The sequence below is a fragment of the Juglans microcarpa x Juglans regia genome, chromosome 3S, assembly GCF_004785595.1.
Source record: "Juglans microcarpa x Juglans regia isolate MS1-56 chromosome 3S, Jm3101_v1.0, whole genome shotgun sequence".
Lineage (NCBI taxonomy): Eukaryota > Viridiplantae > Streptophyta > Magnoliopsida > Fagales > Juglandaceae > Juglans > Juglans microcarpa x Juglans regia.
In genome coordinates this window covers 20,225,652-20,239,990 of record NC_054599.1, presented here as the reverse complement: position 1 = coordinate 20,239,990, position 14,339 = coordinate 20,225,652, and the positions used below count along the sequence as shown (strand labels likewise).

Sequence of the window (14,339 nt, the reverse complement as noted above, 5' to 3'; positions counted from 1 at the left end):
AGAGATGATCTTCCTTGGAAGGATTGGATTTGGCATAAATATCTTCCGAAAAGAGCAGCAATTTGAATGTGGAAAGCTTGGTTCCGATGTTTGCTAGCTGATGCCCGTGTTATGTCTGCTGGTATACCGCTTGCGTCTAAATGTAATTGCTGCGGAGAGGGGAAGTTTGAAACATTAGATCACATTTTATGTAATGGAGATATTGCTAAAGCCGTGTGGCGTCGAGCATCTATGGAATTGGGCGTCCGTTGCATGGAGAGCTCGACTTGGCATGGTTGAGTCTCAACATGGTTTAGGTGTGCGAAACGATGTTCTCAAAGAGGCATTTTGGTGGGTTTAATTCCAGGCTTGATCTCTTGAAAATTATGGGTGAGAAGATGTAAGGCTAGAATGGAATCAGTGGAGGAATCGGTTGAAGCTATTTGGAGGGATGTGAAGTTTTGGTTAGGCCAGATTTCTACCCAGATTAATAAGTGTCGTAAGATCTCGTCAAGTGATATAAATATTATTCTAGCCATGGATTTGCCTATAAAACAAGTCAATGGCCGTAAGTTGTCTGCAGTATCATGGGCTAAGCCTATGGAGGGTTGGGTAAAATTAAATATAGATGGAAGTTGTAGGGGAAATCCAGGAACATGTGGAGGGGGTGGTGTGATTAGAGATCATGTTGGCAATGTTATGACTGCTTTCTCAAAATTTCTGGATTTCAGAACCAATAATAAAGCCGAGTTAATGGCTTTATGTCGTGGTGTTGCTATGTGCAAAGAATTTGGATTTTGTAATGTAGAAATTGAGTGTGACTCGGCATTAGTTGTTCATTGGTTATCTTCGAAAACTTGCAATGCTTGGTACTTATGAGATTTTTGGGAGACTTTATTAGAGAATTTGGAAGGAATAAACTTCAAAATTTCGCATTTTTTCCATGAGGGAAATAGAGTAACTGATTTGCTTGGTAGAGATGGAGAAGCTGGGGTTAATAGGATATATGGTCAGATGGATAGGCTTCCTCAGGTTGTGAGAGGGATGGTCAGGCTAGATAGATTTGGTATTCCGTCTTTAAGATGTCATTAAGGAGTATGGTTGGGTTGGTTTTTTATTCAAGAAGTACAGTTGCTGGTTTTTTACGTTGGGAATTAGTTTTGGAATTTTTTTGTTAATATGTTTGGTCTTAATAATTCGGTCTAGACACTTGGGTTTGAAGTTTTTATTTTTTATTCTTGTATACTCCAAGTGTAAAGTTGTTTCTACGATTTTCTTCCGCCATATGCGAGGATTTTTTGAAATAAATTTGAGATATGAGACACTATGAAACATGTGTCCACTCTTCAAAAAAAAAAAAAAAACACACCCTCTCTAATATCAAAAGTTGTTTCAAACCAAATAATGGAAAACTCCAAAAACCATCAAATTCCTTAATTTCTGTCTAGATCTGATCATCTCAAAGCTTCCTTGCACAAGTATGGTGCTTGGTGAGGACTTGGCCCCTCTCATCCGTAGTTAGTTGCTGAAACACATGAATCAGATAAAGATCCTATTTTGTTTTTTTCTTATGGGAATTTTTGGGTTCCACTAAAGGAAATATTTTTAATTACCATTCAGAGTATTTTTGGGACCCCTTTTTCTTTCGATGTGATTAGTTAAAATGGTGTCAAATCCATTTCACGAGATAATGCCTATCCCTTTGCTGATGTTGAAGTGGAAGATCATCAGTTTTTTAAGAAGTTGGGCAACTGAAAATTTATGAAATACCATAAATACAAAAAAAAAAAAAAAAAAGACTTTAAAATATATTAATCCTCTTTCACTAATACTATTACAAAATTTAAAAATAATAAGAAAAAAATATATTATATTTTGCTTTTAATATATAGTTTTATAATTCACACATGATAAGGACATATATATAGGGATCTATATTAATCTGACACATTTTCTGCATGAAAATGCAAGATTATTCCTTGATATTCGAGTTGAGACGTTTGTTTAATTAATAAACTGTAGTATAGCCAAATCAAGGTATTTGAATGAGAACTTGGAGTTATTCTGCTTGGAAATTGATCTCTCAACATCGAAAGCTTTATGAAGGTTGGAGAAGTAGCTCATCTTCTTATACTAGCCAGCCAGGACAGGACCACATACACCGCGCATGATATAAACAACTGACAACTGTGCCAAACAGTTCCCAGGAATGCAAGAAGAAAGCATGCAGGCAGACAAAAACAAAGCTGGTGTCATGGTGGTTTTGGCTGAAAGCAACACAGAGCCAAAAATGACTATAAAACTGGTGAAAGATAATGATCCACCCCGGCCCGTAGGTTGGTTGGTTGGTTGGTTGGCTGCTTCTCTTTAGTCAAAATATGGATACAAGTAAGTAACAGTGGCGTGTAGGCATCTAACTTTGAGCAAATTCCAGGCCACTCTTTCAACCTTCAAAGTAATAAATATATATATATATATATATATATATATATATATATATATCTTTGAGCATTTTCACAGTGGTATCTTTGAATTTTGATTGCTTTAGCATAAAATAAATCAGCAATTCATCCATCAGTTTGGAACATATACAAGTGGGTGCATGGGCACTCTATCAAATATTCTATTAGAGTTTCTTCGTGTACTTCGTTTTTTTTTTTTTTTTTTCAAAATAAAAATTAGATTCATTAATTATATACAAGAGGAGATAATAAAAGACATATAAATAAAAAAAAAACAGGTAAGACGTAGCAATAAAAAAAAACAAATAAATAGACAATAAATTGAATCCGGGCCCAATTTATGAACTCTTTAAATGCGATTTTCGGCGGCGTCTGGATAAGGATTAAGGAACACTGTAGTCAAATGTTTTGATATAGTCAAGAGATTTTTCACCAATACTCGTTATACTCTAATCCTATCCCCTTTTTTTTTTTTTTTTTCTTTTTTTTTTTGTTATATCATGCATATTAATTACGTTATTTTGGTCCTTGAGGAAATTAAAAAATAAATAAATTAAGGCCCAAAGCAGCTTGGCCTTAATCAACTAAAGTGGACAAAACGTGCTGGAAGGGGCTTCGGTTGTTGCACTGAATGAAGCCCAATCCAGGAATTGGACCAGCAGGTTCTGAAATGAAAAATTTTATTCATCATTTCTACATATCACTATATATATTTTTTTTAATTTTTTTCTCTTGTCAAATGTGTATTATATGAGTGATGAGTAGAAGAATTTAATTAATTTAAGAATAATAAAAAAATAAAAAAAATGTGACTTATAGAGATGATGAGTACCAAAATTCCAAATAAAATTACCGTCCCTCAAATTGGGTTTTGGCTTCTTTTAACTAACTCTAACCTCATGAACATGAACATGCACAAAAACATCCTTTTATAGAAGGGCTGCCAATGTCAAGTGGGTTTACAGTGATATTAGTTGTGGTTGATAGATTCACCAAGTTTGGACACTTCATACCCCTATCCCACCCATATACAACATCTACTGTGGCCAATTTGTTCATGCTTCATGTGTTTAAATTGCATGGGTTACCCTGCATTGTTGTTTTTGACCGAGACCCTGTGTTCATAAGTTCCTTTTGGCAAGCTTTCTTTTCACTGCAAGGATCAACCTTGAATCATAGCTCTGCCTACCACCCCCAGTTCTGATGGACAGACAGAAGCCCTAAACAAGTGTCTTGAAGCTTATCTCAGATGCTATGCTGGAGTTAAACCCCAAAGATGGTCACAGTGGCTGCCTTTTGCCGAATGGTGGTATAACACCACCTACCATACAACCACCAAAATGACACCATTTCAAGCACTATACGGCTACCCACCACCCCAATTATTATCCTATGTACCTGGGACATCCTCAAACCCGACCGTGGACCAGACTCTCCAAAACAGAGATCAAATCCTAAAGCTATTGAAGGAAAATCTCGAAAATGCACGGGACAGAATGAAAATACATGCGGATAAACACAGGACCGAGAGAAAGTTCAAGGAGGGGATTGGGTATACCTCCGGTTGCAGCCTTACTGCCAGAAATTAGTGATCCACCGCCGCAATATGAAACTCTCTCCCCGCTATTATGGGCCTTTCCAATTAGAGAAAAAAATAGGGGAGGTCGCATATCGTCTCAAGCTACCGGAGTCCTCTCGAATCCACCCCACATTCCACGTATCATGTCTTAAAAAGAAGGTGAGAGATTCGATTCAGCCCTTAGTGACTCTACCACTTGTCGACAGGAACGGAGAGGTTCGGCCTGAGTCCAAATCAGTTTCAGATCGACGAATGAAGAAAGAGGGGAACCGATGCATCACTGAGGTATTGGTGAAGTGGAGGGGAACAACAGAAGAGGAGAACACGTGGGAGCTGTGGAAACTTCAGCAGCCCTATCCAAAGTTTTAAATTTCGTATCGTACCGGCCGGTACGGCAGAAATTTTCGTTTCGGCCGTCCGGCCGGTACAGGTACTATACCTGTTCCGTACCGGCCAAAATACCGGCCGTACCGGCCGGTACCGGTCATACTGGCCTCAATTTCGGCCTGTACCGGCCTATATTTCGGCCGGTACCAGCCGATATTTCGGCCTGTGTTTTTTTTTTTTTTTTTTTCATTTTTTCGTTTTTTCAAACTACAAACTTATTTTTTAACCCTCAATTTAGACTAGACTATTTATAATTTATATATATATATGTATTTGTATATAATTTCTTTATATATAGACTATTATTTTAGAATATAATTTTTATATATATTTATATATATAATTTATTTATAGATCGACTATTCCGAAACGTTATCCCGAAACGCTATCCCGAAACGGTACAGGTACCGAAATATTTCGTTCCAGTGCCTTGACCGGTACGTTATCCGGTACGGTATTCAAAACGTTGGCCCTATCCCCACCTTGTGGGCAAGGTGCTATGAAGAAGGGAGAAGTTGTTGGAACACGAGGGAAGACACGGAAGACACGAAGTGAAAGAAGTGAACTGGAGGAACTGAAGGCATATGAAGTGAAGTAAATCGGGAACTCAAAACGGCAGTGCACAGGGCTTCTTCAAAGCACACCGTTTGGTTTCATTGGGAGAAATGCACCGTTTAGATAAAATAGAGAAGCAGATGTATTTGGCCAAGTGTTGCTCACCTGCTTGTAGTACGCAGCGTTTTAGTGTTTACACTAAATGGTGCATTTTCAATTCTATCTTTTAATTTACGTGAACAGTGGTCATTTTATGGTTTTTTCCAGAGTTTGTTATGAGTGGGGTATTTGACAGAAGACCGTAGTGTAGTACAGGGGGTCTTTGATCATTTTGAAATGTTGTCTGTTGTAGTGGAGGAAGGAATGACCTCGAATTCATTCCAGCGTGGTTCGTAATGCATTTCAATATTCCTTCATCTTCCTTGCGTTATTATCATTGTTCATCCTCAACCCAGTAGCAAATATCTAGATTCCATCAAGGGGTCTTAACACTCCTACACTTTTATACAGTACCTTTTATTCGTATCAAAACCGATGATTGTTAAGTAAATTGTCTCTTTCTTTCCCTTCTTAACCGTACTCAATACTATTTTTGTCACGAATGAGAAGCAAAAAGTGTAATGAGATAGAATGATGTCAAACAAAGGTATACTTCTATTAAGAAAAGGACTTCCGGTGGCTCTTTCCGGTCGCCGAGACAGAAAGTAACCCTTCTCTTTTTAGCCTCATTCTTAGGGTGGATGATGGTGCTATTACGCCCACAACCATAGCTATTACCTCGAGTTTGCGCAGCCATACGCCATGGAGTCCAAAACTCCACTCCAATCAAGATTGTTCTTTGGAAAGTATCCAAGACGTGACAACATAATTCGAGTTACAATACCCAAAAATAATTGTAAAAAAAATAAAAACCAACCTGGAGCGAGACACCAGGAATGCCACACGAAAGTTACATGTTGTACTGGATCATTTCATCCAAAACAAGGCAAAACTTTATCATCTCATGTTCTTCAATACAAGCTCACGAGTAAGATTCAGTATTCGAGGTACAGGAATACCTTTTTATGCATCCCAAATGGAACTTTTAATCTCCAATCCTTCTGTTTCCGGCTAAAAGGTCTACCTTTGCTTTGAGGGTCCCTGTTTTCCTTCACATTAGCCAACTTCCACACACAACTCTCTGATTCCGTTTCTATGGAATCCAGCACAAAGATTCCATCCTTACCGAGACCTTTAGACTCCACATCGACATAGCACACTCTCATAGGCATGTCCTTAAACCGATCTAAATCATCCGGTACCTTTAGCAACCTCTCTGCCCCTGGAGATGATACCTATGAATCAAAGTAAAGTGTTTTCATACACAATCTACAACGTGAAAGGTTTATATATCAGATAAATCTTTATGAAATTACGGGAAAATTCAACAGCATAACTATTAAAGCCTTGTGTACAGACTGCCGAAGAAATCTAGCCATTCAATACCTCAAGAGCCAAATTATCAGGTACTTTTCCAATTTCTCCAACTTCATCCAATCTTTTCTTGAATTCTTGACTGTAGCTTTCAAGCTCCTCCATGCTAGGACAGCCATATCTGATGAAAGCAATACTTGGATCTTAAAAAAAACACTACGGCAATTCAACTTGAAAAACAAAATATCATAAGTTATCTCCCCTACCTAAGATGTAGCTATAGCTACAGACTAACATAAAAAAATAGGAAAAAAAAAAACTTACAAAAGACCCTGTCAAACAATCAGATTGAGAAAATTAACAATCGTAAGAGCTTGTATTTTGACCATAGGATATGCTACCATTTATAGTTTTTGAGAAAATGTTTTTTTTTTGGAAAAAGTAACCACATCCTAGCTACAAAAGGTCGGCCTTACTCATTTGACAGTTTATCCAGTCTCACATAAACATATCCGCGAGGAGTTGTCTTGAAAGCATAGAGTTTCATGTCATCGCCAAACTGCAACAAGACGTCAAGGGCAATTGAGAGAGCCCCCTCACCCCATGGGACATCTTGCAACACAACACCGCCACCATCACCTCCATCACCAATCTATAAACCATTTTCATCCACTAAAATGTTAACTTTGTTTAGCTGAATGAAATTTAAGATGTAGATCGTTGAAGCCAGAACACTGTACCTCAGGCTCAGCCTCCTCCTCCTCTTCCCATCCATCTGTGGATTCTCCCTCTTCATTTGTCTCACCTGCAAATAAAAAACAAAAATTGAGCGAGGATCGCATTACAGTATCTATGACCAGGAAAACAGAAAGCTGGAACTGAGAAGTTTACACAGCTACTTCTACTCATGAAGTCTAACATGCATCAAAAGCGAAGATTACATCTATAATTTCCGCATTGAATATGAGGAAAAAGACAACCATAGAGTGCCGACTCTATGTGGCATATATGTGTAATACATTAAAGAACAGTGTTAACAGCCAGAAATATACCTATGAAGCTGAACATAATTGGTCAAATCTTAAATCCTTCAATGAAGCTGATAACGAAAAATGTATTGTTTTTTTTTTTCCTTTCCCAAGATTTATATTTCAAGGAAATTCAGAGAAAGTACTAGTATCCCAAGATCAAAATTAGTATATTTAATAGTACAAGACTTTTAAAATGCCAAAAGTATAAAACTCACAGCATGGTTTCAAATCTTTATAAGCGTAGAATAAGAGATAACTTAATGGCAAATAAACTGGTTTGTATATGTTTCAAAAAAAAAAAAAATGGTCTATACATATCCGGAGTATTGGACTTTTATCATACACCGGAAAAACATGCCGAAGAGAACATATCAAGGTTATCGAATTATTTCCAAGCCTTCAAACCCATCATACAATAGCGCAAAGCAGCATTTGCGTTCTCAACGAATTACATGTGAACACTAGAGCTCTTTCTGCTCGATGAAAGAAAACAAACCAAAAGGAAAAAATAAATAAAGTTAAGTAATTTCAAAATCTCCCGAACCCAGAAACAAAAAATAAAGGCTTACATTGAAATGAGTCTTCTTCGTTGGCCTCGAACTCAATATCTTCTTCCGAGGAAGAGGAGCTGGTAGTGCTCGCAAACCGAAGAGCAACAACAAAAGAAGAAGAAAGGACGGAGGAGTTGGGTTTGAGAGGGAAGCGAAGCAAACGAGAATGACAAGGGTTTGAGAGGAACTGTGTCTGGGAAGGGAAGGAGGCTAAGAAAGAAAGCCTTTTTCCAGACGACAAGGATGGGGAGGAAGATGAAAGCAAGCTGCCAGTTCTGCAAAGACGAAGTAGAGCCTGAAGAGTGCTGCACTTCATTGTCGTCGGGGCCCTCCAACTCTAAGCGGTGCTTTCCAGTTTCCTGCGCCTCTAAAAGCATTGGGGCGGGCTGGGCTGTAAACGAGGTTTGGCTAGCTGATCATAAACCTTTTTATAAAATATTAATTGCATCAATTTTTCATAAAAATAAATAATTTTTATATAATAACATTATAAGAATATCATTATTTTATAAAAAATAAATTTTCCATTTAAATTTTCATATTGTTCTTATAATACCATTTTCAAATCCAAACCCTCCCTCTATACTCATTCAAGAATATTATTAAAAAGATTATTAAATATATTCTTCAGAGACCAATTATTATATTTTTTTAATTTTATTAAAACATTTACCTTTTTTTTTAACTTTCATATTTTTTTGAAATCTACATCCAAAATTCGATTAAAAATTTAATAAGATGAGAAGACACACTGGCCAAGAAAATAAAAGAAGTGTAATTATTTATATCAGTCTGTAGCCGTAGCACACCTCATGTGCTGAGTTAAAAAAAAAAAATCAGTGAGATGTGCAGAGAGTGCGGCTGATATATAACCGCACTCATAAAAGAAATAGAAATCGAAAAAAATTATTGATTACAATTTTTTTTTTTTTTTCCAAATCCTATTTACCCACAACCTAATACCACACAGTTTTCTCCCTTCCAATTTTTTTTTTTTTTTAAAAGACCCACAAAACTACATAAATGAAGAAACAGATTTTCTTAAAAAAAGTACAAAAGTGGTAGAATTTTCCCTATCTACAACCGCAGAATAGTTCTAAGAGTATCACAGAGATTTTGAATGGTCTGCTCTGCTGCTCCCCTGTTGCCTGCAGCTCCTGAAGTGGCATGTCTTCATAACACCTGCAAACAGTCGCCCACCAAGAAATGCAGCAATTTATGTGATTGTCGGTTTTAATTCTAGTGGAAAAGAAGACAAAAAAGAAAACAAAGTAGGAAAATAAGTAGCAGTGGGAACTGACTAGCTGTAGTCAAAATTCTCCGATCGCACTAAATAATTGCTCTGCTGGAAGTCAATTGGACCAAAAACATGCAGCAAGTAATCAGCAACGATATATAATTGGAAAAGAGAAGCCATACATTTTGTGGTATGCTAAAGCCTGTGCCAAATTCAGTAGGGTAGAACTTGAAGTGAGCCTTTAGTAAACACTTGGGAGGCAGTGGCATCTGCAACACATCAAATGTATAAGAAACCCATATTCCAACGGCAGGGAGAGGAGACAGAGAGGTGTAACCTCATTTTGTACTCTTCGACCCTTTCTAGACTGCCCATCACCAGTAAAGAGCTCCTGCAATGCCTCTACAGCGATATTTCCGCCATTATCCCGCTGCATGCTTCCAAGCTCATTGTCTGACAAGAGAGCAATAGGGGGATATATCGGTAGCCCTCAAGAATGGAATTGGTACTGTATTGCCAGCTGTGTATATGGACCAAAGCTGAAATGGCATTGACAATAGAACTGAGGTTAACAAATCCAAGGCTGCAGCCACAGTAATAATAATTTCAAAGGCTCTAACAGGAGAGATAAATAGCCTAGTCAAACAAGCAAGAAGTCAAGCAGAAGGCCAGAATCCATAGGCATGAGAAACACACTATTTTCAAAGCAGATGATATAAAAACATAAAGGAAGACAGTAAGCCATCCTAAATCTCCAAACAATAAATTCTAAACAATGCATAATCCGTATATCTATTCTAATAATACAACTAATCACAGTAACTCAAATCTTTTCAAAACTTTCAAAGAGTTATAAAGTCATTGCTTACCTCTATAGCAGTTATAGGATAAAAAAATACAAAGTCATTTTATAAGTTGGGTAGATATAAAAATTAGAATAAACACCACCTTATCTTGCAATGCAAAACCTTTTTGGCTAGCAATATCATTGTTCAATGTGCGCCTGATTATACCACTGCCAACTTCGAGCTGTGCCTGACAAAGACCTTTCGTCTTGAGGCTTTGCTTGGTAGAGCTAGATATGGTGTGAGGAGACGCCTTATTGGCTAGTGTGACAGAATTTGATTCTCCAACTCAAGTGTTGTCTGCATCAAGACCTTTTACATTTTCCACCCTGAGAAATTACCCCAAGAAATTTGGTCAGCGCTTTCCAGAGGGCGTGGGGGGATTAAATTGGCAACTATAACAATCAGTACCAAGTGAAGACTAGACATCAAAGGGGCAGAGTGATATATCAAGATCATCAGCCAAACCCAATAAACTACGAAATACAACATTTTAGGAAGTTCTTCAAATCACCATATATGAGTTATGACCATATATATTTATCTATTAAAATACTTAAAAAAATATTTTATATATTCAACTAACCAGTTATGCTTTTAGCAACTTGAAATCAACTTGACGAGATTCGCAAAAGTACTCTGTTCAACAATATAAAATAAAATATTTCTGCAAGTCTGAAAATCAAGCTAAAAATCTAGATTTTGGAAAAAGAAGTACTCGTTTGCAGCCGATTTACCTTGTGTATTACTGATGGAAAAGATTCCAAAATGTTCAAGAGTTGGCGAGGGTTCTTTAGCATCAGAAACTTGTATCTGAGTTGCTTTCTTTTCTATCTCGTCTCCACCATGAACTATAACAGTGTCAAAATTACCTGTCATACATAGAATTCATATATTACAGAAAAATAGCCCCCAGGTACAAGCAGTGTTATTTGGCAAGATGTCATAACCTTCTGGCTCTTAGATATGCACAGGATATATGGCAAAACCCAACCTTAGGATTGCCTTTCTCAAAAAATATGTGACTTATTTTAACTTGGGTTCAGTCATATCCTGTTTAGAAAGAAAGATCTTCAAGTAATCCCTAAAATGTAATTACAACTATAACGATCAAAGGACAAAAATACAGATGAAATGATCATTTTCACCAGACTCCAAGGGAATGAAGAACACAGAATAAACATCACGATGGGCTAATTGAAAAGTGCTTCTTGTTTTATAGGCTGAGAGACTATAACAATCATCGGATGATTAAATACATTAGCAGGTAAGCAGATGTATAGGTTCTAAAACAGGTTTCCAGATTCAATAAGTATAAATGGTCCCTTTTCGGGTATTTTTTTATCATTTCAGAAAGGGGAAAACCATTAGTAGTACAGTTTCAAAATAACTTGCGTTCTGTTTTTGAAATCCGAAGGTGACATTAACATCATACAGCAGACTAGTAATTATCACAGCTCATTCCTTGCGATGGCAAGTTAAAGCATGCAATCAAACATTAGGAAGGATCCAATGCTATTAAAGAAATATGAGTATAGGATCTTTTATTTCGAGGATTGGTTGTATTACAATTTTTTCTCTGCCACAAGTGAGGCTTTTTCAAAAAAATTTCAGGGCTTTGACTAAAAAAGACGCCATTAAAGAAAAAAAATCAGTTCTGTAATAGTTCATCACAAATGTCCAATATACTTCAAACGAGGTTTTTTCTTCAAGAAGTAGCGACTCCATGCCCCATGAAGAAAAGAAAGGAAACGTCACACAACTCACAAACCCAGATTGACAGATGGTTGAAGTTTTATTTATAAATTAGTTTACATAGTTCCATTTACTTAAAAATCCTCAGGTTCAACGTTTTTTTTTTTATTTTTAATAAGAGAATTTATTCCAAGTAAATAGGTATAGCTAAAGTACATAGAGAAAGTATACAAGTGGTACACCTAAATACAAGCTAAAGAAAAACAGAACTAAGGCAAAATATTACAAATATTCTCATCCCTTACAAGGTTCTTCACCCAAAAACTTATAGTGCTAAAGAAAAAATCTACAGAGAACATTCGCAATCTTCGAAACACCTCTCATTTCTCTCTAACCATAAGCACTAAAACAAACACAAGGGGATTATCCTCCCCACTGCTGCACTGCCTCCGCATCCCACCGAACCTTGCCAGCTAGCCAAAGAGTCCACTACACGCAAAGGCATCACCCAAGCAATGCCTACCCTTGCAAAAATCTCATTCCACAGCTGGTTAACAGATTCACAAAGTCACCACATGCTAAGTCACCACCTTACAATGAAGGAAAAAATAGTTAACAGACTCGCCATTTTTTTTTTACACATAAAACACCAATCAATCTCAAATAAACCTCTTTTTCTCAAATTATCCGTGGTTAATATTTTATCAAGAAACACTAGCCAACATAAAAATGCAACTTTACTAGGTAGCCTTGCTCTCTAGATACATTTGTAGGGGTATACTTTATCACCATGACTATACTTTATCACACACTTTCCAGTCCTGTAAATCTCTAGTAAATTTCACATTCCAATGCAACATATTATTAGAAAGCTAAGAAGAGTCAGCCACTGCAGCCCCTTTGTTTCTAGCAATCCTAAAAAAATTAGAATAAACATATTTAAGAGTTGAATCCCTAATTATCATGCCAGAAATAGATATCTGTCCCATCCCCCACTTTGAAATTAATGTTTTTGACAAAATCCCCCCATCCCAACCGAATGGACTTCCACAAACCCACCCCATACATCTCTTTTACTTCATTAGTACACCAATTATCCCACATCCTCTCATATTTAACATCCACAATATGCCTCCATAATGTATTACTCTCGTTGTTGTACCTTCAAAGCAACTTTCCAAGAAGAGCTTTATTGAAAAGCTTTAAATTCCAAACCATGTTTCAATTCACCAAATGAAATTTTATTTCCTCCCCATTACCGTTCCATAAGAAATTTCGAAAAATCATCTCAATTCTTGTAGCTACCCCCGCAGGTAAAGGAAAGAGGGAGAGGAAATATGTGCATAAATTAGACAATGTGCTTTTAATCAATGTGACTCTGCCCTCTTTTGACAAATAAAGTTTTTTCCAACTTGCTAACCTCCTTTCAATCTTCTCAATCACCCATTCCAAATAGAAACTGATTTGTGAGGGGCACCCAGAGGTAACCCAAAATATTTCATAGGTAACGAAGCTACCTTACATCCCAAAATATTGGTTAGATCCAAAATATTTTTGACTGTACCTATTGGAACAATTTCAGACTTAGTTAAATTAATAATAATAAGGCTCTTAAAGCTCGAAGATGATCCTGGTTGGTATCACTGAAAATTAAAATATCATCTGCAAAGAGTAAATGTGAAATAGTAATGCTGCCCCGTGAAACATCACCCACCATGAAACCCGACACAAAGCCACCTTCTATAGCCGCTTCAATCATACGACTCAAGGCGTCCATAACTAAGAAAAAAGGAAAGGAGATAAATAATTTCCTTGCCTCAAACCACGGGAGTAGTTAAAAAATCCAGCTGGGGAGCCATTCACCAATATAGAAAATCTCGCCGTCGAAATGCAATACCTTATCCACTAGCACCATTTCTCCCCAAAACCAAATATACCTAGCAAGTAGGGTAGAAAATCCCAATTGACATTGTCAAAAGCCTTTTCCATGTCCAATTTGACTAAAATTTCAGATTGCCCCATCTTATTTCTTCTGTCAATTTCTCTGTAACACGTTAAGTGTCTATACACGTTAAGTTTATTTATAGTTAGCCTAATTCTCTGCTATACAATCTAAATATAGAAATACATAAATTATGTTTGTAACATCCTCCCTCAAATTGATGCTGGTAGATTAAGAAGCATCAATTTGTCAATAACGAACTGATGCTGGTGCTGAGAAATGGTTTTAGTGAATATGTCTGCAGTCTGACGTTCAATGGAAATGTGAGGTAGAGTAATCACATGTTTGTCAAATGGTTTACGTATGGAATGTCAATCGACTTCAATATGTTTCGTACGCTCATGGAAGACTGGATTATCGGAGATCTAAATAGCACTGATATTATTAGCATGAAGAGGAGTGGGATGCAGTTGAGGAAAACCAAGTTCACCTAATAACCCACGAAACCATGTGATCTCAGAGCATGCATAAGACATAACACGATACTCAGACTGAGTAGAGGACTTGGAAACTTTATCTTGCTTCTTACTCTTCCAAGAAATGAGTGCATTGCCTAAGAATATGCACCAGCCGATAACAAAGTGACGAGTATCCGCACATCCA

At 36.9% G+C, this 14,339-nt stretch overlaps 1 protein-coding gene and 1 pseudogene across 1 annotated transcript; both read right to left on the bottom strand.

The window, feature by feature from the left end:
- Window positions 1-5,598: 5,598 nt before the first annotated feature.
- Window positions 5,599-8,344, bottom strand: LOC121258550. Its single transcript, XM_041160086.1, has 5 exons — window positions 7,976-8,344; window positions 7,116-7,180; window positions 6,852-7,027; window positions 6,448-6,556; window positions 5,599-6,296 (listed from the first exon to the last, which is right to left on the bottom strand). Exons 1-5 carry the CDS (start codon window positions 8,271-8,273, stop codon window positions 5,997-5,999), a joined length of 948 nt encoding a protein of 315 aa, XP_041016020.1. The 5' UTR covers window positions 8,274-8,344; the 3' UTR covers window positions 5,599-5,996.
- A 690-nt stretch (window positions 8,345-9,034) lies between these two features.
- LOC121258769 lies at window positions 9,035-13,756 on the bottom strand (annotated as a pseudogene).
- Between the last annotated feature and the right edge of the window lie 583 nt (window positions 13,757-14,339).